The sequence below is a fragment of the Brienomyrus brachyistius genome, chromosome 16 (genome assembly GCF_023856365.1).
Source record: "Brienomyrus brachyistius isolate T26 chromosome 16, BBRACH_0.4, whole genome shotgun sequence".
Classification (NCBI taxonomy): Eukaryota; Metazoa; Chordata; class Actinopteri; order Osteoglossiformes; family Mormyridae; genus Brienomyrus; species Brienomyrus brachyistius.
In genome coordinates, this window is record NC_064548.1 from 19,672,505 (window position 1) to 19,695,924 (window position 23,420).

Here is a 23,420-nt window from a genome sequence, read left to right on the forward strand (position 1 = left end):
TTATCTCATAACATTTTGTAATTCTTAACATCTTTCTGCATTATCACTACATTCTATTCAAGATGTATTTTCATGGTCTATACAGGATATTTCATTTGTGTGCTGCATAACCTTTAAATTTGCTTTCACTACCTTTACTTGTTTGCACTTTGTGTACTCTCTTTGCATCTTGTCTGTTTGGCATTCTGGACACGATGTTCTTGCTAATGTACGCATCCGACTTCCCCCTGGGATCAATAAAGTACATCTTAATCTTAATTTATCTTAATCTATCTTCCAATTATTACGATTCAATCCAAGCAATCCACCATGAGGTCGAAGGGCAGGAATCACCACTTTTACTTTTGCATGTTTTTGAAAACTGACTGTAGGAACTCCGCACTTTTAGAAGAATATGGCGATAGTCACGAGTCTGTAACAGCGGCACAGCGAAATACAAAACCGTAAGTATAGTACTGTAATCAGGAATAATACATAACAAGCTCAGAAGAAGATGCATTACTTTGATTACGACAGCACTGTAATTATTTGGAATATGAATGAATTAATCCTTCATATACTGGTTGTTTGGTAATGTATAATTTTGATTAGAAGTTCACCTTTTTATTTGCTGTTACAAGGGTGTCTGCGTTTCAACCCTAAAAGCCGTTTCGGTCTCGTCGTACTGTTTGACCCTTCAGAGCCACCGTTATAAATATAAGTCCGATTCGCATTGTTGCTACCTTATGTTAGCCAGTTCCCCGGTTAGCTAAAATAACGGCTTCATATTAACAATTTCATAAACAAACTTATATAATTATGTCTGAAAAGGGCGAAGTTGATTTAACAGGGGCCAAACAGAATACTGGTGTGTGGCTGGTAAAGGTACGTAGTTCTCATTAACTACTGTAGTGTTTGCAAGCTAATGCTCGTCAGCTAATCGGTGTTTTTCTACATATTATGGAACAATTAGGGCTCGAAAATGGTTTCCCTAGTAACCTATGAAGGCTACAGCTTTGAGTCTAATTAAGCACGGAAATATGTACTTTGGAATACGTGTGTATTCCATTTAAAACGCCCAAATGATGCTAACAAACGCTATCAAAACTTTAGCCAGTATATTGGAATCAACATCTGGTTTAATATATTTTTAATTGTGCATGTTTATGGGATTTCATGGGTCGGGACGGTTTGTCACTGCATCAAACTCCTGTCCTATTATAGGTGCCAAAGTACCTCTCTCAACAGTGGGCAAAAGCATCGGGAAGAGGGGAAGTCGGCAAACTCAGAATCGTAAAGTAAGGATGTGTTCAACTCACACGTCCGTGCAACGTTTTCTTTTACGTTTTAAGCTGTCTGATGTTAAATAAACTACTTTTTACAATCGTGTAATGTACGTATTTCTAACACGTTTACTTATTTACTTGCCATGTCGCATAAACCAAAGGAACCAAGGAAAAGCTGAGGTAAGTGTCACCTGATATCATACTGATTGATCTTCTATAAATGCCACACGACTCCATCAGATGACGTGATGAGGCATTGCTCATCGTGATGTGTCCCTCCCCAGGTGTCTTTCACTCTGAATGAGGAGCTTACAACGATTGATTGTGTTGGGGAGAAAGCGTCTTCGGTACGCGCCCCCCGGGACCACCCTTTCACCATGCAGACAGTCGGTGGTCAGACACTGGCTGTCTTCACTGAGAATTCTTCAGGTAAAGCCTGGGACCGAGTTGTCATTGCTGAATCTAGGGGGTACTCCCATTTGCACAGATAAGATTCCAGAAAGTGATTGAAACATATTTTTATAGCTGAGAATGGGGAAGTATTTCTGGCTTTCGGTGTGTGCTAGTATAGCATGGTTATTATTAAAACCCAGTAAGAGACAACACAATGCAGGTCATTATAGCATTCACTAGTAGGTTTGTACATTCTACGATCATCTGCTGACCCGATCCACTAGATTGGACATTTGCCAGAAAAACACGTATCAGTATGAGACTAAACATTTGTTTTTGTGTCAGCTTCATCTGTGTATCACAGGTTTAATTAATGTCGTCCAAGCTGTTGTCTTAATTATTACTGATTTGAAAGAATACAAGTAACAGTTTATAGGATGTTTATGTCCATGAATGACTTAAGTTATTAATAAATTCCACTCTTTCCACTAGGCTTTTTGTCCTTGTGGCTCTTGAGTTTTATATCTAGCTCTTGTAAGCAGCAAATACTGAATAAGTAGTTGCTAAGCAACAGGTTTTTCACAGAGTATGCGAATGAATAACAGGCTGCGCTAAAAGGCGCAGTGCTATTTAAAGCTCCTCTGTGCATTCTCTGAATTGAAACTTATGAATTATTATGAATTAAGTTAGGGCACTTTGCTTCTGATTGTGATTGTTCATGCTTCAGACGTTTTAGGCAGGATATCCTTGTGGACAAATGTTCCTTTTTTTTTTTTTTATAAAAAGTAGCCCAGCAATAGAAATGGAAAGTCAGCCATTGGAGTGTCGTCTGCCAGTGTGGCCAGTGTAATGGTGTAATTGACCTTTTGAATGTAGGTGGGTGGAGTGGGGGGGCGGCGACACGTGCTGTCGTTTGCTTGACGCTGATCTCTGCTTGTTCCTATGTCTGCTTTCTATTGGCTTTCAGGGATTTTATGTTTGTCATACTTTGATGCCGAGTTGTATTGTCCTTGGCTACTGAGGTGTCACCTTTCCATGCAGGTTAATTGGATATATCACAGATTAGAGTAGCTTTGAGTTCTGATAAAGATGTGCAAATTGGGAAATTACCTGCTTGAGTATGTTGAGTGCTCTAGATAAGTTGATGGGTTATTTTTTAATATTTTGCTATAAATACCTAGACAGATGAAAATTTTGTTGGATTTTAAGGTGTCTGATGGCTTTAGAGATTTCCTTTCCATTGCACTAATTTGTTTTTCACGTGGGTGACATGTGTTGAACTTAGAAGTTTGGAATTTCTTTTACACAGTTCATAGAAAAGGGAAGTAGGAAGTCAGAAAGTATCAACCTGATTTCTTTGTCATTACTGTGGTCATTTCACAGTAGTTTCAGGTGTTCAGAAACATGATCTATATTATTGTCAAAATGTATGCATTGTGGGGCGGCATGGTGGTGCAGTGGTTAGCACTGTTGCCTCACACCTCTGCGGCCCGGGTTCGGGTCACATGTGTGTGGAGTTGGCATGTTCTCCCCATGTTGTCGTGGGGTTTCCTCCGGGTACTCCGGTTTCCCCCCACAGTCCAAAAACATGCTGAGGCTAATTGGAGTTGCTAAATTAAAGGTGTGCATGTGTGAATGACTGGTGTGTGAGTGTGCCCTGAGATGGGCTGGCCCCCCATCCTGGGTTGTTTCCTGCCTCGTGCCTATTGCTTCCGGGATAGGTTCCGGACCCCCCACGACCCAGTAGGGTAAGCGGTTTGGAAAATGGATGTGTGGATGGATGTATGCATTGTGAATTATCCTGCTCTATGGATTTTCTTGTTTAATATCAGATATTTGAGTTTAATGAATTTCACAACAAAGTTGTGCACTCAGTTGTAATATCCTGAAGAAACACACAGTTTCTCTCTCTGCTGATCTGTATCCAGCATATATTTTGCAGTTTGTTCCAGTTTTTTTATCCCGTTAAAGGATTGACAACTTTTGCTTGTGTGTTTGATTAAATCAAAATATAGTGTGATAGTTACAGAACTGTTTGTATTGTATTATGTGTATGCATACATTGTAAGTTGTTTGCAAGTGTTGTGAAGAGTAAAATTGCGGGGCTCTAGATTGTGGGTGCATTGCATGCAATTATGAACAAGATGTCAGCTGTTTGCAACTGGCTGCTCTGCGTCCCTCGGGTTGCCGCGTGCACCTTACTAATGGCGAGGTCTGCATCAGCCATGTCCTTGTTGTGAATGCCTGTTGACAGTAGCACATTCTCCCTCTCTAGGGCAGTCAGAAGACAGATCTGAAGGCAGTGCTCCAGGTGAGTCTAACTGAGACCTCTGGCTTGGACTGGAGACTTCTGAATGCTTCTCAGGGGTGTCTGTCATCACAGTCCTTTTGGGATTAAAAAAAAAAAGTTCCTCTGCAGTCTTACTAATGATGATTAGTTCTGCAACTTGACTTCCATTAGTACCTAATCTCTGTATATGGCTCACAATAACTCTTTTTCGTGATATTCCTTAAAAACAACACTAGAATGTAATGTTCAGAATAAATGTTTTGATATATATGCTTCCTAATCCACAATAAGCAAGTGTCTTGCCTTATCTAGGTTTGAAGAGTATCACCCTATGCGAATTGGCACGAGACTTGGGTTTATGGAGTGTCTTATACGAAAATTAATATTGCAAATAGTACTGTCTGTTAGCCTTTATCATGTTTGTGTCAGTATTTTACAATATCACTTGTTTCAGTTGTAAATTTTTAAATATCTTGATTGAAACTGCTTAATTAATTAATATAACTGCCAAGCCTTTTAGCAAGCATGGTGCTGTGGTTTCTATAGCTACTAACCCTTTCAATTATCAGTGTGCAGTTTCTATAGCTACTCTATCAGCACGAGAAGTACGGGTCTTATAAAAATGAACCTTTCAATTCATAGAGGATACATATATATTGATAAGCCAATGTCATCAGTGAGTTAATTCTCACTGTTTCGTGGGAGGCGTACAGATGTTTGAGTTTACAGTAGTTTCACGTATTTCCGTAGACAAACACAACCACTACAACCAAGCCATTTTCCACTTTTATTTTAAGACTAATGTACACGTTTATAACTTTGTTATTCACTTCACAGCTACAAGTAAGGAGATGGACCGAACATTTTAAATATGTAATACTCATTAAATTATTCTTCTAAACTTCACATTCTTAAACATCAAGACAGTTTTTTTTTTTCCACCATTAATGAGACACATCATATACCACTCACACATTAAAATTCATTTATAATATTTGAGAGATTATCACTAGTCAAAATTCGTTAAAAAGCTGAGTTAATTACGGAAAGCTTATGTCTGCCGCTCAATTTCAGAATCAGCTCATCTCACATAAAGCAGAATAATTGCCATAATTACATCTAAGCCCTGTCATACGATGCAAGAGAAGCTTAAGTGGCTTTACTTGGGGAAAGATATATACGGAGTAAAAAGATATATTTTTTTGATGGCCCTTTTAATTGCAAATGCTTTTGAAGAATGTTCCTACGCTCACTTGACAAAGTGTAGAGCCTCACATTGAACCGCTGAGCCGTGGGTGCTATCCAGACTGGTGAGGAGACGATAGCCACCTCTTAGTGCCAGCATCATTATTTCTAGTTTTAGGCTCTCGGCAGTACACACAAAGGTGCTGTCCTTCATTATAATCAGCCGAGAGCCTGCCTCTGACTTAATGAAGTGGCGGAACTGAATGATGGTGGACGAGACCTCAAACTCCTTAGGAAAAACATCCAGCCGGCTTTTGGACACCTGTAGCAGACGTCCCTTCACCGCGTCGATCATCCCAGGGTCGCTGCAGTAGACCTTCAGGCCCTGCGATCGCTCGTGGCTGTCGGTAACCTCCAGAAAAGCAGGGTCCTGTTTAGCACTCTGACGCTGCTCCCAGTCCTCTATAGCCTGGACCATCACTCCCAGGTGGTAGAATTCAGCTTCTCGGCGCAGTAACCCCGCTTCCTTGAAGTCGTTGGGCAGCATGAGTTCGCCAAGTCGCAGGAAGTTTAGAACGTGACGGAAGACGAGCCCATCCCGGTCAATGAAGGTGTTCCCCATGGAGTCCACATGCTGCACTGGTTTTTTCCCGTTGGCAATCTCTTCCAGCAGGGATCCCTGGTGCCTGGCCAGTGTCTGCCTTAGGGCAGCGTATAGGTGACCCCCTACATTCAGAGTGATGGTACTAGAGGAGGATCTTTTGATGCTCTTGCTGGATTGCAACAGGTCGGGATTGAGGTGCTTCCCTTGGTTTTCCATCCTTGCGAGGTGCTGCTCTGTGCCGTGCCTGGCTCCCAGCCTCCCACACAGCCATGTGAATGAGAGGGAGTGAGCGAGCTGGGTAGCGTCTGAGCACTGCTGGCCTTGATAGGGAACGATGTAAACTGCCAGTAGCGTGGGAGCTGTTTAAAGGCGTGCCGCTGAGGAGGGCGGGCTTCCTGGGGGGGGGACGGCTGCCAGAGAAGGATGCTCGCTCGCCCCCTGTTTGAAAGACTGCATTTAGTTTTACTCCATCTGTTTGCCCTTAAGAACGGATAACGAGGGTGCTTGATTCTAATTGAGGGAACAAAAAAAAAATGCTGGTATGTACATCCTCAGACTTCATTTTTATCTTCATGTAGGTTAGAAGTTCTTTTCATGACACAACAGACAACGGCCGACAAAATTAGTCATTAGGATCATTCATATGCTTCAGAATGTTGAAAATTACTGTTTAAAAAGTACTTGCAAACCGAATACAAACTGTTTCCTCCGACTTAATTTAGTATATACAGTTGTTATTCAACTGAAAAAAAAATCCTTCAAGACACTTTTTAGCTATAGTGTTGAATAGTATTGCATTCAACTGAATGCATTGTAGAGAGCCCTGATTTTAACGAGTCCTCATGAATAGCACCTATTGAGAATTAGGCCTAAATTCTAAAAACTGCTTGCAGAAAATTGCATGCCTATATTATATTTGCACAGGATATAAGATGCTAGCAAAATGCTTGATACCCTAGTAAATGGTCACCTTGCTCCATTTTATTTTTTATCCAAGTTTTCAATTGTGTAAAAGGAAATTAATTTTCTTTTTTTATTCCGACAATTAAACATCTTTGTTGCTATCTTCTCTGTAGAACCATCGGCATAGACAGCATGAAGTGAGGGATTGGTTGTTTTCCAGCTCATCAGAGATTTTTCCATTCCATGTGTTGATTATGAAACGGCCAGTATCTAATTAGTGCTAACCGTGGTGGTTCAACACAAACCATGGTGATTTTAAATTGTATGGAATATAGGGAGGTTCCGCCGCATGCAAAATGTGTGGATCCTATAATTAATGGGAAAATGATTGAGCAGCTCTGAAGCATTCGAGTACCATTCACCTCTGCTGGCTGTTGGATCCAGACTTTCTGTTGTGGGTGAAATTCTGGGTGGGTAAGATTGGAATGGAATGAAATGGAATTTGACTCAGGCTGCATTAACCCATCCATCCATTTTCTGTAACCACTTGTTTTGTTCTGGGTTGCGGGGGGTCCAGAGCCTGTCCCAGCCCCAAAGCAGGGAACAGCCCAGGATGGGGTGCCAACCCATCGCAGGGCACACAGACGCCTAAGGGCAATTTAGCAACCCCAATTCACCTCAGCATGTTTTTAGACTATTGAGAAGAGCAGATTACCCAGAGGAAACCCCACAATGACACAGGGAGGACATGCAAACTCCGCACACGCGGAGTTGTGGTGGAAACCTAGACATGTGAGGCGACAGCGCTAACCACTCTGCCAACGTGTTGCCCATGCCTTCGTTAACACCTTTTTTCAATAGTTATCTTAACGTTAAACTCATAGTTTTAATTGATATTGCCTTTGTGTATTTGCTAATGCATCTGCCCCTTGATTTAAAATTGATTGGTATTGGGATTGTCACTTGTTTGAGCCTGGAGAATTGCTACCATAAGCGAGCAAAACCTTCCAGAGCTCCTGTGTGCTCCTTGTCCCCACTCCTCCGTTACCAGCTGGCTGCTCAGCACTCTCCTCCCTCCTCTTCACCTCCATACGATTCTTCCTGAAATGCTATGGCAATTGTTCAGTCGTGCAACCATCCTCATTCTGTGTAATTCTAACATAGTGGTAAGAGAGAGCAGCTATTCACGCTTCTTGCAATCATGAATCGGTAATCATCTACTTTTGTGAGAAGGACTCAAAGCACAGAATAATATTAATAGTTTCATATGTTTTAGGTTTATTTCTGAGGGAATTTTGCTGTTCTGGAACAAGTGGTAATTCTCCCATAAGATGATGGAAAATTATTTATTTATTATTTTTTTCACCTTCCAAACTGATTTTTTTTTTTTAACCGAATTAGGCTTGTAAATCGAGGAGTTAATGTGCTCATCTGTATTTAAGTAATGCAATCTTTTTTTTTCCAGGATTAGTTGTTAACACTTTACTTAATGGGGCACAGATACTTAGTAATATCTCAGGTACAACTGAAGTACAAATCATAAATCATAAACAGATATGGTTGCTGCTTGATAAGGTGTGTCCTGATTCAATAATGAACAAACATGAGATCAGTGTTTTAACTACATTTTTCATGACTTGTTCCTACAGTAATTCCTTCAGCAGTTCCCAAAGTTTTGCAGAATTACCAGATATAGTAACAAATATAATCACTGCTTGAGATAAAACATGTCACAGTTCATTAATGATGAATTAACATGAGATCAGTTTGTAACTAAGACTTAGTTTGTGGTTAATTAATACATAAATAATAGTGTAACACTATATTTTTTGTACCCCGTCAAGTGAAGTGTTACTGAGTAATTTACTCCCAGCACTGCGGTGTGATATGATGAAGGTGGTTTTGCTGTTGACCATAACATTGCTGAATTTTTCTAATGAGGTATTCAGTGTGTTCAGCTGCTGCAAAAGTATATGGTGTAAGAGGCAATAAATCATGCATATTTTAAGCGAAGGAATAAAGGATGTGCCTGTCTTGTGTAAGTAGCAGCGGGGGGGTGGGTGTGAATGACTCGCACATTGTACTGTTTAGGCAGATTGCCAAGTTCTTGAAATGCAGGGTTTTTTTTATTCTTATAGCAAATTCTGGTGTTTTCTAGCATGCATTTTTTTTTTTTTAATCATCGTAGAATGATGGAGCTCTTAAAAAGTGTCTGTCATCATGCATTGACTGTCAGTGAATACTTTGTAACCTCTCTGTTCTGAAGACAAGCTTGTCCTGGAAGGAGTAGTGGTCCAGCGTGCCGAGTGCAGACCTGCGGTCAGTGAGAACTACATGCAGTTGAAGAGGTCGGTACCCCTCCCTCCCAAATATGACACAGCTTGGTTACTGACTGAAAGTTACTCAGCTGGGCTCATGCTTTTCTGAATTTGTGCTCGTCCAACCCAGGTTGCAGATCGAGGAGTCGTCCAAACCAGTCCGTCTTTCACAGCAGCTGGAAAAGCCCGTCACGACAAACTACAAGCCTGTCTCTAACCATACTTACAACGTAAGTCTCTTCGACGTGCGCGTGTAACACGCCATGCATGTCAGAGGGCATTCTAGCTTTATGGGGGCTGTCTTTGTCTGCAAACCCCCCCCCCGTGTAGGTGGAGTATGAGAAGAAGAAGAAGGAAGAGGGCAAGCGGGCACGTGGTGACAGGCAGCAGGTCTTGGATATGCTCTTCTCCGCTTTCGAGAAGCACCAGTACTACAACATAAAAGACCTAGTGGATATCACCAAGCAGCCTGTGGTGAGCGTGCCCTCCTGAGTGAAAAGTGTGAAATCTGATGCTCAGATGTTCGTTTTGGGTTGACTTGTTGTTTGCTCATATGTACATGATAGTTTTACTTTCTAGGCCACTGAAAATACCTTTACTTGGAACACAGTCTGAAATGTTGAAAATGTTATTCCCTTATAACAGGGGTAGGGAACCTGATCCATGGAGAGCCGGTGTGGGTTTTTGGGATGACCTCTCAGTCAGCCAATAATAAAGCAGCGATTCTCAACTCCAGTCCTTGGAATCCACTGTTATTGGCTGATTGAGAGGTCATCCCAAAAACCCACACCGGCTCTCCATGGATCAGGTTCCCTACCCCTGCCTTATAACAACTTTATCCTGTTGAATTATATGGGTAAATCTTAACATGAAGGGGAAAGAAAAAGTCTGAAGTTGGGTACACAACAAAGCCAGTCGCAAAAACAAAATTAGTTCCAACCAAGGCTGATGAATGGTCAGCTCCCTTCGGATGTGAAAATCTGTGCTGGAAAACACGAGAGCACGGCGAGAGGTGACGACTGACGTAGTTCATTCAGAGAACTGTTTGTTTCACACACTCGCCACAACTCCCATTCGTCATGTGGGGCAAAACACCACAAACGAGGGCCGACGGCGTTCGTTGCTGCACGCACTGGCGCGACGGGCATTCACCCGCTCCGATAATCGGCTTGGTGTGTCCCAGGCTTAAGATCCGAGTCCTGTGTTCACTTCTAGGATAAGTGTCTAGGCTACAACAGTTCATGTATTTAAAGGTTTCATGCGTGCTTCCATTCCTGTTACCTTTCTGTTACTATAGACATTCCTGAAGGAGATTCTGCACGACATTGGAATCTACAATGTGAAGGGAACGCACAAAAACACATGGGAACTGAGACCAGAGTACCGACATTACCAAGGCGAAGAGAAAAGTGACTAGGGACAGTCCTACTGCAGCGTTTTAATGGCAGAACCAATCGCTTCTGTGCGCCGAGAATGTTTTTCAGTCGGCACTGAGACATTCACTTATTTTCTTCCTAACCCTTACATTGTGTGGTTTTTGTTTACCGTTTGTATTTGTAACTGGGGGGGTGTACTGCAATGTACTGTGCGTGCCATTTTACAGTTTGTATATATTTTCAATCAAGTGAAACGCTTGTATAAAATGTAAACTGATTAGCAATGTGAGGTGACTTATACAGTTCCACATCCAATGGCAGTCTGTAAGGTATGACAATTGGTTCCCAGCCATTAATATTTATAACAATGAATCCTTGGTTCTGGAGTATTGTAGTCGGTCTTTTTGCGCTCCTTCTCATGCACTACTGCTTGAAGCTACATGCTCAATGTATGGTTCAAACATCTGTTGTCCTGCTGAAGTGTAGGCACCAAATACTCCATCATCTAGCTTTAAGCTTAGTTAGCTTGGATGTCCAAGTAGCATCAAACAGCCACAACAAATTTATTTCGAAAGTCAAGTGAAAATGCACAGCATGGAAACCCTTATCCAAGACAAGGCACTAATTTATATTCACTTAAAATTGCAGTCAGGGATGCTAGAGAATCATGCGAATTGTGACTTGCATAGAGAATGGCAGCTTATGGCATTCAGGACCTTCTGTAGGCCTCAGACCTGTTCTCTCCATTGGGCATCTGTTAATCTGTCCCTTTCCATACAGTGACACATTCACTCCATGTGCCTGATGATCAGCATCATGCATCTCCTGCGACGAAGAGATTTTTAGTTTTTACCAGTCTTGCCTATACAGAAGAATATACAATGCAACGGGTCTGGATTGAGGCACAATATTTATAGTAGAGGGTTGTAGTCTTCTGGTTGCCTGTTCTACAAGGGCGTGTTCTATAATCTAATCCAATCTGCAAGTCAGAAGCTGATAACGTTCCTGCATCCAAATGCAAAACTAGAAGCTAAGACAACTGACTTCAGGTCTATCAGTGGATGCCGAAGACAAAATATCTGTGCCACTGAGGACCTGTGGTTGTATAGGTAGTGCTTACATCTGTTGATCTCCAGGACATCTCTGAAGAAGACCGTAAAAGGTATAACACTCTTCTCATCGAAATTCACCTAGTTGGCCTCTTGGTGTATGAACTTGCCAATGAGGGACAAAGGGGAGTGTGCTGCTAAATGCCAGCCACACATAAAATGGCGAAGAGCTTCCAGTATTAAATGCAGTCTGGCACTTGGGAAGAATGTTTTTTTAAAAAACCAGCAAGACAAAGGGTTAGATTATCTAGGCAGTTATCCAACTTCACATTCTGTTAAAAAATATTAATTAAATATTCATAAAAATGTTACAGCTTTGATCGACGATAATAAATATTAACGTTTTCAAGCCTTCTTCAAGCAACAGTGCTGGAAATCTGAAATATGCGCCCCATATAGATCTAATGGAAGATGCATAGAAATGAGTATTGTCCATTTGCTTTTATGTACATTATTTTAAAAATGATTATTATTTTTTTTTTTTACATTTTCAATTATCATACGTATACCGAGATAGAGACAGGTGTTTTCTAGTAGCCATGACACGTATTCCATCATTTTGTCTTTGATATGAATTTTTACAGTCTTCTGTGAAAGTCCGTCTGTATCCACACCACTCACTTGCATTTATAAGGGCTTTGTCATAGACATTTTCTACGGGTTTTCTTAAAGATGAAAATAGAGGCGATCTTCCATTCAGTGTTTAGTTTTCATGTTCATTCACATTTTATTTTATAACTCTCATATAGTTAAATATAGAAATCATAAACACAGGACAATGCGCATTGCCAGATTTTGTCAGCCGGGTGGCGTGATATTTTCAATTCAAGACAAGTTTGCATGCACATTTACAGGTATGTAACACCTGGTAGGTAGTCTGCAGGGTTTGCAAACTGCCGCAATTTTTTGATGTACCTAATTGTTGTGTGTGTGTGCGTGTGTATATATATATATATATATATAATTTTTTTTTTCTTGTGTCACGCCAGATGGGTGACAGTTGTCAACCCTGTAACATGTTAGTCAGCACTGCAGACAAACAGCACCGAATAAAACTTTTCAGATATCCACAAACTACATACTACTACGAACAGGCTAGGCAGTGCCAAAATGGACAAAATGGTCACAGGACACTAACACTATATACGCCGAATCTATCCTTCAGCCACTTATGCAGTGGAGTTGCGGGGGGAGCCTGGAGTCTGTCCCAGAAAGCAGAGGGGCAGAAGGCAGGGATTCAACGTGTGTCGTCAGTTAAACAGCGGAATATTCATATGCTTCCTCTATCATCTGTTAGGGAAAAGTAAACCGTGCAGATCATTTTTCGACGGCAGTTTTCGATTCCTTATATTTAAAAAAGAAACTGATGTCAAATAAAATGTCATATGATCCTGACTGGATCACTTTCATCCAAAGCTCACAGTGAACACTAAAAAGCAAGCCAATCGATCAAAATTGGCATTAACTATAGAGAAATTCTCGTCTTTGCTGGTGACGGCATTTCCTTACTTTTATTTTAGATCAGGGATGGGCAATGTTATCCGCAAAGGGCAAGTGTGTGTATGCTGGTAACCTGTCAGCTGTTCAAACCAAGGTGTGAGGACTCGTCAGTCAGTCAGTCCTGTATTTAGTAATCTAATTACGGAATTGCAGCAGAAAACCTGTATACCTAACGACCCTTTCTGGATACGATTTTCTGGATACCCGTGCTTTAGATTATGGTAATTTTCCAAGGGACCTTCTCTCGTTGCGATCAAATTCCACCAGTCCCACGACGTCATCGGCGGGCACCGCTCATTCTTGGGACGCACACACCCCCTGTTGGTTGAAAATGCAAACAACAGAACTAAACAAACTTTGCTGACATAAACGAACAACGTTTTGTTTTATTTCGATTGAGATTAAGATATGGGCGGTTTACACATTAGTTTTATTTTTAATTATTGCTACGCCATTTCCATCCTGCAGGTTCTTTCATTTTTGTCTTCAGGTGCAGCGTGATCATTTGTTTTTAGTGTAACGATCTTAATGAGTAGCATCGCGACGCTGTAAGACTGAGGAGCAAACGACACTAGCGATGCTGTGTTGGTTTGCGTTGGTGAGCTATGAGCTGAGATCTTGGACAGGGAGGGATCTGATCCTTTGAGTGACTGTGAGTCGAACCCCTCCTCTCACAGTTAATCCTGCATATCTTCGCATGTATAAGCTACCGTCCGTTTCAATATTTAGTGTACAAATTCGTTTATGCACTTTTAGCCGTCGGTTAAAAGCTTTTTCCCCCTCAATGAGAACGGAATTCTACCGACAAATTTATTTTCCCCTCGAAAATATTGGGCGGGACAAACAGCACTGTTTTGAATATCGCACCAGCCCCGAGTAACCCCTATGTTTTAAAGGTCTTTCATTTTGTGCCCCTAGCCTCACCTATGAATCATGAATGGGCTACATTTCTGTGACAAGGTGAAGGAGTCTGGCAGTCAGGGAGAGTCTCTGACAGAGTCACTGCATCTTCAAAACAAGACAGTTTTAGTGTAGATGTCCACTGGTAGGACCCTACTGAAACTCTGCAGGAGGAGCTGTTGTGATTCACACTGGGGTGATTATACCTCACAGTAGCTGTATGGAACATCATACACAAACCCAAGGATTTGTCACTGGGACTTGGCTGTCGTCAGTCCAAATTTAAAATTTAAATATTTTATTTGGAAATTTAATATTCAAACATTCATCATCTGAAGACAGATGCATTAACACCCCAGGGTCATCCTGACCAGCGTTGCACTTTCTCACCACAGGGGGCAGCAGGTCTTCCTAGAAATACTACTGCTTGGGCAATTGAACGGAACACCATCTAGGTATCTACAGTCTGCATGACAGCTGCCATTAATTATGACATAACCTTTGTATCAACTGCACAGTGAGCAACGTGGCGATCACATCAACACCAATCAGCTGTGATGGACAGTAGCATCCACATATATGACATTCGACTTCCTACGAAGAACAATACAAATGTAGGCAGTAGAATAACTATTTGTCTGTAGATTCCTGAAGGCTTAAAATAGCAGTAATGGCTATGACAGTATGAATAAAGTCAAAGGCCTTAGAATTCACACAGTGACCAAAGTCATCGCATTATATACGTTGCATCTCGCATTATACGTTGCATTTATTTACTTGATAAAGATGATGTCTTTCTTCTGAAAACATATAAATCTAAACACATAATTCATGTAGATTTCAGTTACATAGTTAACTTATAAGAAAAAAATCTCATATTAGAATACCAGCACATCTTCAGCATTGTCAAAGCCCACTGTCGGCAAGTAAGTGACATCCTGCTGTGTGCTGGTCCTCATAGCAGTGTGTACAGAGGACCTTTGCTGTGGTCAGAGATTGCTGCGGCAGTACTGGCTCACTAATAGAATCATAGGGATTTGCGTACAGCCACTTGTCCTCATCAGTATGTTAGCAAATGAAAATGCACCCATGCATTCAGTGAGAAGATGCGTGATAAATGTTCTCCCAAGGGCGCCAGTGAGTGGAGCTTTTTTCCCTTTTGTTAGTCTTTTTCTCGCCGCGATTGTTGCTAAATGTGATGAGATGGTGTTAAACCACAGTCCTTCTGGAACTGCCTTGGTACGATGGGAAACTGGACACGTACAGTGACAATAATGGCATTCCATCTATTCTGTCTACATGTAAATTTAAAACTTTCGTCTTTGAATGGTGACAAATTGCAAATTAAGCTGTGCCGCGGAACATAGCAATAAAAAGAATTAAATGCTATCGATCACAATTTTCTGGAATAGCAAAGTGACTTTTTACATGTATTTTATACATTTCTGTATTAGCTTTTTTTGTAATAAAAATGATAACATAAATGCTTGAACAGTAGCAAAACCCAACGCAGTTGCAGGAATAACAGAAACAGTAGGTAGTCACAGTTCTGTTTGTACCTGTAAATTGGTGCACAGCTCCAATAAAAGAGTAAAATTGCAGTATGATCCAGATCCACACTGCAGTTTCAGTTAAAGATAAGTTTAGTGTAATGTATTCAATAGCTCCAGAGGTTTACATTTTAATAACTTCGGAATGAATGGTATATAAATGTGAAGAAAAAAGTAACAGTCTTGTGGTCAGGATATATGGCAAAGTTAATTAACTGTAACTTGCTAAATTTGCCATCAAGTTTGCCTTTAGGACATGCTGTCTCAGTCAAGTTGTGGAGGAATCTTGTGGGTAATTACCATAGCCTGGTATTAAATGTTTCCCATTAAAAGTCCATTAGAAAGGCAAAGCTTAGGAGATGCACAGAGGCACTTGGAAATCTACAGCCTGGACATGTTCTCTCATTACTAAGAACTGAATCCTCCAAGGTGATGTAAAAGCTCTTTCAGTCCCAAACTTGCAGTATGTGTTCGAGTTTGTAACCAAATTACTTAAGTTCAGTGGACGACATTTTCTAGCTCCTGTGACAGAATACTAAAATAAATAACGTAAGTCAGGTTGCGTTTTAAAATATAGAAGTGCCAGTCATCTCTGTAGAATCAGTCTTTTTGTAGTTCTTGTGTTCTGTTTGTAGTTCTTGTGTTCTGTTTGAAGTTCTTGTGTTCTGTTTGTATGATGGTGCACTTATATCCAACCAGCACAGTCCATCCTCACCTCCCCCATCTCTGTCTGCTTCACTGCTGCAGCTTCCAGAGATACATCCAAACTGCAGCATATAATTCACAGTGTGGAGTAGGTAATGGACTACATGCTACCGTTGCTTCAGGACCTGCACACCTCCAGGACCACGAACCCAGCATCACATATTGCTGGTGACCACCTCCCACTCTGGGCTGACAAACACTCCCCTCTGGCAGGAGGTTGAGACCAATCAAGACCTACATCAAATGCTTAAATAACTGTTTTTTTTCTTCCTACATCAGTATACCTCACCAACAATCACTGATTTTGTCTGCCCCTCCCCCCACCTATCTAACCATCTGCTGATACTATACATTAAGCACTTTACCCCCCCCCCCCTCAACCAAACACCTAACTGACCTGATGCTACATTGCATTGCACTATGTATGAAGTAGGCACATAATTTTATTTTTGGACACAACTTATATTCTCTTGATTGTTTTGCACAACATAAAGGAAGTTCCTTGTATGTAAAAGTACTTGAAGATAAATAAACAATTATTCGTATGGCTGAATGCGCTGCATGTGCCTTTAGTGTTTTTGGTGCTTTACATCATCCTGCATACTGTGAGCTCCTCACCGGCTTTGTCCTGAGGTGGGAAACCTGAGAATGGGATTCACTGTAATAACCACTGACCCACTATACAGCAACAATATGTCTGATGTACGGTACTGTGCAAAAGTCTTAGGCAGTCAAAAGAAATATATAAAGCAATTCATCTGGGAAGTAAATGCACATTGGCTCAATTTAACGAAAACACAATTTAAGATTAGAACATGTGCAAATTTAGAATAACACAATAAAAACTAGCAAAAATTTCTGCTCTGCCGAAAGTTACTGATATCTAGTTGGATGGCTAGATGAATGTGGCTTCAGATCCCAAACCTCTCCCCAGGGGCACCTCAGCCATTCCATGTATTTGTTACATTTAACCACCAGCTCACTTCATTAAGTAACTTAATTCATTTAAATTAGTTAAGATATATTGATTAGCTATACGAGGTGCGCTGGTGCCCCAGTCAGAAAGTACATGGGTGTGTTGTATAGTTGCTGGATATACTGCGGTGATTTTTGCAGAGGTTTTGAAATGGCTAAGCTAACACTATATTATAGCATAGTTTTATACCAACTTAAAGATCATTTAAACACAATTTTCTTTGGCTGCCTAAGATGACAATACTATGTGTTAAAACAGACAATGGAATGTAATTCCCATGATTTTTCAAGGTCTTTCATCAAACATTTGATATCAAGTTACAATTATTCTAGATTTATCCTTCCCATACTACATTTTTCTTTAACTTGACACTGAAGCAGCCGCTGTACACTTGCAATTCCAGCTGACTGGCAATGTAAAAATATAAACTACATGTATGTATATATGCAACATTTAACACAAATCCATAATCCATCGAAACATTCTATAAGTGTAACCTATGTATAACCTTTTTGGAGCCACGGACTGAGAATTTCATTCTTGGAAGGTGAAAACTGATTTAATTCCTACACTGTGGACATTTTTCCTCCAGGAATCACACAGTGTCATCACACAGGAATCACACATTATCGCACAGACGCCATGCATCATCACACCGCTACATAAAAGGAATGCATCATCATGTGCGATCACATAGACATACACTACATGTACCATCAGAAATCGCACATCACCATAAAAATCACGCACCATGACCTTCCGTACACTGTTACACAGACGCCATGCATCAGATCATTCTAGTCTTGTAATATATTGGGACAATATGTTATATATTTTATTTGTATATTTACATTTCTTTATTTTGTATATACCTTTATCCATGTCATGTCCTGCCTGTCATGTATTTGCTTGCCCCCCCCCCCGTCTCCTCCCTGCCGTGACCCTAATGAGTCACGCCTCTTGCTTGTTGTACCCTTGTTGGTCATGTCTAAGGGTGCCTGTCTATCTCCTCAGCCCCAATCCGGTCATTGTCATTACCCTTGCAGTCGCTTGTGTCAATGCCTGCGTGGTCCGTGCTTGTCTGGCCCTGAACCTCCTCCTGTTTGGTCCGAGTCTTCCCCTGCCTTTAGTAATCTCCAGTTCCCCTTTTGAACCCACAGCGTCCTGTTTTGTCCCTGGCTTTGTTCTGTGTGTCGTAATAAAACCCCTTTATTACTACTCCGTAGCTGCACCTGCGACGTTCGTCTCTCCGAACGTGACGATCGAAAGTGACGAACAAGTGAGAACGCGGTAAGTCCCCTGGAGCAACTGAGATTACGGTGCTTACTCATAGACCCAGTGGTGAAATTGCTCTGGTGACCTTTTGATTCTGAGCACTAGCCCACTGAGCCACTTACCGCCCCCATATATAATATAGCATGTAGTTATCTAATATAAAAATAAAGGAGGTAAATCAGATTTTTTCAGTTAGATATATGATCATGCAGCTCCTTACTGTAGATCAACTTGATCTGGCCTTTTATTCATGATCAGCATGTCCTCATCATTGTTTTGTGGTCAGAGTACAGCTTGTGTTTTGATAACAGAAAAACTGCACGTCTATGCTTTGTATTTTGAATAGGGAATAAATATTCTCGGTTTACCTTTAGTGCCACTGAATGGCTCTATCTGAAATGGAAACTGATTATTTAAACGCCAAGGTTAATTGCATCAATAAGTAACTGAATGACTGAAGTACAGAGCTGGAGATCAAGCCTGCAGGATTTATATTTGAGTCAATGAGGGATGAAGCAGCGTTGAGTTTAAAGGGGAGCAGGACCCTCTGGAGAAATAGCACGTCCCTGTATTATACATTATAATTATGTATTAAATGCAAGCCCTGTCCTTGCTGCAGGCGAGTTGGTTACTTCCTGAGAGTGGGACTGGCCCTCGGAAGCCTCTTTGGATTGGGGGCTGACAGTTTGAACCCTTGTATAACTAGACGAGACAAGAGCAAGAATTGGAATCCCAGACCTTTAAAAATTAGTCCCCATATAATGACATTTTTCTATGCAGTTCTTCATTGAACAGGTAGGTTCTTACCTCTTTACCTGCTGAATTCAGTACAAATGTTGGACCTGTGTCAAAAAAATCATTATATATATCATTACTTTATTCATTTGTCTACATATATACAAATATACTGATAAGCAGTCTCTTTGGGTGCTTTTCAATTAGTAACACTTTAGTAATATAAAATATCAAACATTTGAGTATAGTATCCCTTTGGGAGCCAGTGATTTCAGTTGCAATTCATTGGAAAATGGCAAAACGAAACAATAAATTATTATAACAATAAAAGAAAATGTCTGTGCAGACGATAGGTACAGATATGTTTATCTGTACATATATGAACTTTGCTTGTCAATTTTGCAACATCTTTACAGAATTACGCATGTGTCCCAGGACTGTGTCTCAGTGTATGTCTCAGTGAGTACTATATATCCATCCATCCATCCATCCATCCATCCATCCATTCATTCATCCATCTGCCACTTATCTGGGGTAGGGTCGCGGGGCAGCAGTCTCAGCAGGGATGACCAGACCTCCTTCTCCCCAATCACTGCCTCCAGCTCCTCTGGGGGAATCCCAAGGTGTTCCCAGGTCAGCCGGGAAATATAATCTCTCCAGAATGACCTGATTATACCCTGGGGTGCCCCTCCCCCCTCTCCCCAGGGAGGCAGCAAGGAGGCATCCGACCACCTCAACTGTCTCCATTTAATAATAAATATAAAATTGTAAATAGAATTTCCTTCCATCTTCTACCTGCTAGCCCAGATCATGGTGTTGGGTGTCTGGAATTTTTCGCAGGCAGCAGATGTTACAAGGCTGGGATTGCATTGCATTGTGGGATACATACACACAAGTCAGAAACACCAATTAGTCTAACTGCGGTATTTAGGCAGTGGGAATAAACCAGAATACCCAGAGGAATCCTGTGTGACTCAGTAACAAAAATAGCATGCAAAAGTCCACACACACAGAGTGCAGGTGCAATTTCAGCTCCCAACTGCAGAAGATTCTACCCACTGAGTCACCCCAAGAAGTAATTTAATATTTTCATTAAATATTTCATTTACTGTTAATCTTTTTAAATAAACCCCTACTCCTTTTCAGCATTGTAAAATCCTACAGCTTTTATACAAAAAGTGGCATGGAAAACAAAACTCCAGAAAAACTGGCAATAAATCACTAAAATTAATATTCCACAATAATATTATCCCAGTAGAGCCTGGATGGGATTCCAGTTTATCACAGGACACACACTAAGGGCACTTTAGAGTTTTATGTTCTGTTTTTAAAATGCAGGAGGAATCTGTGCCAGGACAACATAAAGGTCACAGGTAACTGTCCGCAGACAGGGCAGTACAGGAAGCAGGTCATCTCCGGAACTTGCAGCTGCCCACTGGATGGGCGGCCCCAGAATCAGGCCTGCGTCATGTCCCTGCCCGTCTCCTCCTTGCCATGGTCCTAACACGCCACGCCTGTTACTTGTGTATCTCTCTTGTCTTGTATTTCGTTCCTAACCCCTGTGTGGAGATCACTTTTAGCTGCCTGTCCTTATCCCTTTATTAGTCTTTGTACTTAAGGCCCGGTTTGTCTCATTATCCCCAGCCTGGTCATTGGCGCCAAACCTTCCCATTGCCTGTGTCCTTCCTGGTTGCCAGTCCTCCTGTTTGTGATCCCTCACAGTCCTGTTTGTTTCCAGTCTTTGTTCATTTAGCTCAATAAAGCCCACTATGCCTGCCTTCAAGTCCTTCATTCCACACGTCATGACAGCATGTAGAAGGAATACAGTAATGTTGGTGGAACCAGAAGTAAACAACAAAAAACTGAGCAAATCGCAAAATCAGGACTATGAACAAGGATGCACAATGCAGCGTGCATGTATGTTTTTAAGTACTGGAACAATGTAACATAAATGATACAGCTACCGGAAGCAAAGAATATTTTAACATTAATCCATTGGCAGATTAAGCCACATTTCCTGGAAGCAAGAGAATATACAATGACTTAATCTGTCATTTGCATTTTGCCCCTTCTTAATTATTCATGGGTTCCCAATAATATGCCACTGGTTCGGATTGAATTATTATACTAAGCTTGAGTTCTAAGATGTTCCAACCTCACTGAATAAATTTTCACAGAAAATTACTTAATTTCACATACAGTAAAGTGATAGACACTGAGGTTATATGATTATCACTGGTTTACATGATTGTATTATGAATCCATGAACCCTACCCATTTTCCTGGCTGGTCAACGTTGCGGGGCAGTGCAGATAGATTTTATTTGAGTTTTAGAAAGTTGTCCTCTTGGTCACATAGTGATTTCCCATTGAGCACTGTACAGTGAGATGTGAACAATGCAAATACATTTTGGAAAGAGGTGACTGGAGTTGGACTGGGATGCAAACAGTGGACATACTGAGTCACTGCAGGAAGTGATGTCTGCTGAGAGCAACATGTGTGATTATATTCCGCAAAGGATCTTACAAAATGCACCAGGCTAAACCGATAAAAGACAAGAGAGAGAGAATCAGAACAGGAGACATGGCACACACAGCTATGTCAGATTCAGTGACCTACATAAACATTCTTTAAATTATACTACAGTTTAAGAAACTTGGCTTCCTACATGAGAAAAATGCCTTCATATAAGCCAGATGATATTTCCAGATCAGAGATGTTTGTTTTCATTGTCATTATTACCCCGAAACAACTTCCGCTGGTATAGGTTAGGATAACGACATTCCAATCAGGTAAAACCAAATCACTTTTCCAGTGTCAAACACTGGAACACTGTAGTATATTCTAGGAGACCCCGAAACCTCTGCACGCCATCTGGGAGATAAAACTCCCACAGAACATCCAGAGTCTGCCCCAGGGTCTCCACATTTTTTGTCTTCTGACCACAGCTCATGCAGATGCTGCAGCTCACTCTGAATATCAATGTTTTGTTTAGTTTTGTAAGACAAACGACGACACTGAATATGCAGATTGAACAAGGTCATAAACCAAGAGGTAACTGCAGGCCATATGCAGTAAATGCAACAAAGAACGTCTTCCCATATAAATGAATAGCTGAATGACGGGCAGTATTTCACTTGATCACCAGGATTGCTCTGTATTTCAGGTCAGCTACACTGACAACTCTGCAGGGTTCCTCTTTTGATATTAAGTAAACAGCTGCTATTTTCTATCTGCAATACTGTATCTATTTGTTAAAATAAAACTGTGATAAACAAAGAGTTCTTGGTCATTCTGCCCAAACAAATCTTCCTGAACTGAATTTTACGTTTTAAAAACATTTCTGTGCTCATCTGACATCTATATATATATATATATATATTAATTTTATCTTAAATTGTTTTCAACTATAATTACTTATCTTGAAGATTCAACACACACACACACACACACACATTTACACACATATATATACATATACATATATATGTATATATATATATGTATATATAATGCATTCACAGAACATTCATAAGCAGCATGTAAGTATACCTTAACATCCTAACATATCTTAACAACTTTAATATACATTAATAACAAACATTATGGTAAGGTATGTTCTATGAATGCATTATGAAGGTGCACTGAATGTTCTATGAATGCATTACAAAGGCATTATGAATTAGGTGCAGTTAATGTGAAGAATTGCTGAAAATAGCTGTCTTGATCTCTGGGGCTTACATTTAAATAACCGAGGGCATAAACTGGAGGAACTGGAGGACACCAAAGTCACGCTAAACTTGAAAATGATTCCATGGCATAAAAAGAGAGAATATTTGATATAGCGGCTGAAGTTAAATCTGTCTAGAGAATCGCCACATCCCAAGCAAGGGCATGTCCTACCAATGCCCTTCATATTTAACAATTATAATTCCCCATGCAAATGTGGCTCATTTGTCACCACTGAATAAAGATCTTTCAGCTTCTGTTGAACCCTGGGGCTGTAGTTCACCAATGTTTTCAGGCGTAGGACACCTGTTTTGAGAAACACTAAATGTGTGACTATAATCATTCTATTAACGATCCAATTCATTTCTATTGATTGCATTAATTTAGTTAAACCCTAAAAAAATACCTGAACAAATCACAAGTAATATATAAAAAATATGAAGCAACTGAATACTACTTGAATACAATTGTATATTAATTGTGTAAAAACAAACTACATTTATTATCCTACTAGCTATATGTAATAGGATATTCATCATATTTGACAGTGAATGTATTTGTTACTGTTCACAGTCTGGATGGTATGATTTCACACAACAGCTGTTTG

General features: G+C 40.6%; 2 protein-coding genes across 2 annotated transcripts; one reads left to right on the plus strand and one right to left on the minus strand.

The window, feature by feature from the left end:
* The first annotated feature begins 664 nt into the window (after positions 1–664).
* gtf2f2b (general transcription factor IIF, polypeptide 2b) lies at positions 665–10,720 on the plus strand. Its single transcript, XM_048977881.1, has 9 exons — positions 665–864; positions 1,204–1,277; positions 1,427–1,445; positions 1,550–1,694; positions 3,934–3,969; positions 8,907–8,988; positions 9,089–9,188; positions 9,289–9,432; positions 10,256–10,720. Exons 1-9 carry the CDS (start codon positions 799–801, stop codon positions 10,373–10,375), a joined length of 786 nt encoding a protein of 261 aa, XP_048833838.1. The 5' UTR covers positions 665–798; the 3' UTR covers positions 10,376–10,720.
* On the minus strand, positions 4,761–6,100 carry LOC125709444 (BTB/POZ domain-containing protein KCTD4-like; the record flags this gene model as incomplete). Its single annotated transcript, XM_048977894.1, has 1 exon — positions 4,761–6,100. A coding segment is annotated over one exon (903 nt), but the record flags the coding sequence as incomplete, so codon positions are not given.
* Positions 10,721–23,420: the final 12,700 nt, after the last annotated feature.

Coding starts and splice junctions, on each gene's coding strand:
- gtf2f2b (XM_048977881.1), top strand. CDS start 799: ATGTCTGAAAAGGGCGAAGTTGATTTAACAGGGGCCAAACAGAATACT. Junction 3,970..8,906: donor ATCTGAAGGCAGTGCTCCAG/GTGAGTCTAACT, acceptor TCTGTTCTGAAG/ACAAGCTTGTCCTGGAAGGA. Junction 9,433..10,255: donor ATATCACCAAGCAGCCTGTG/GTGAGCGTGCCC, acceptor CTGTTACTATAG/ACATTCCTGAAGGAGATTCT.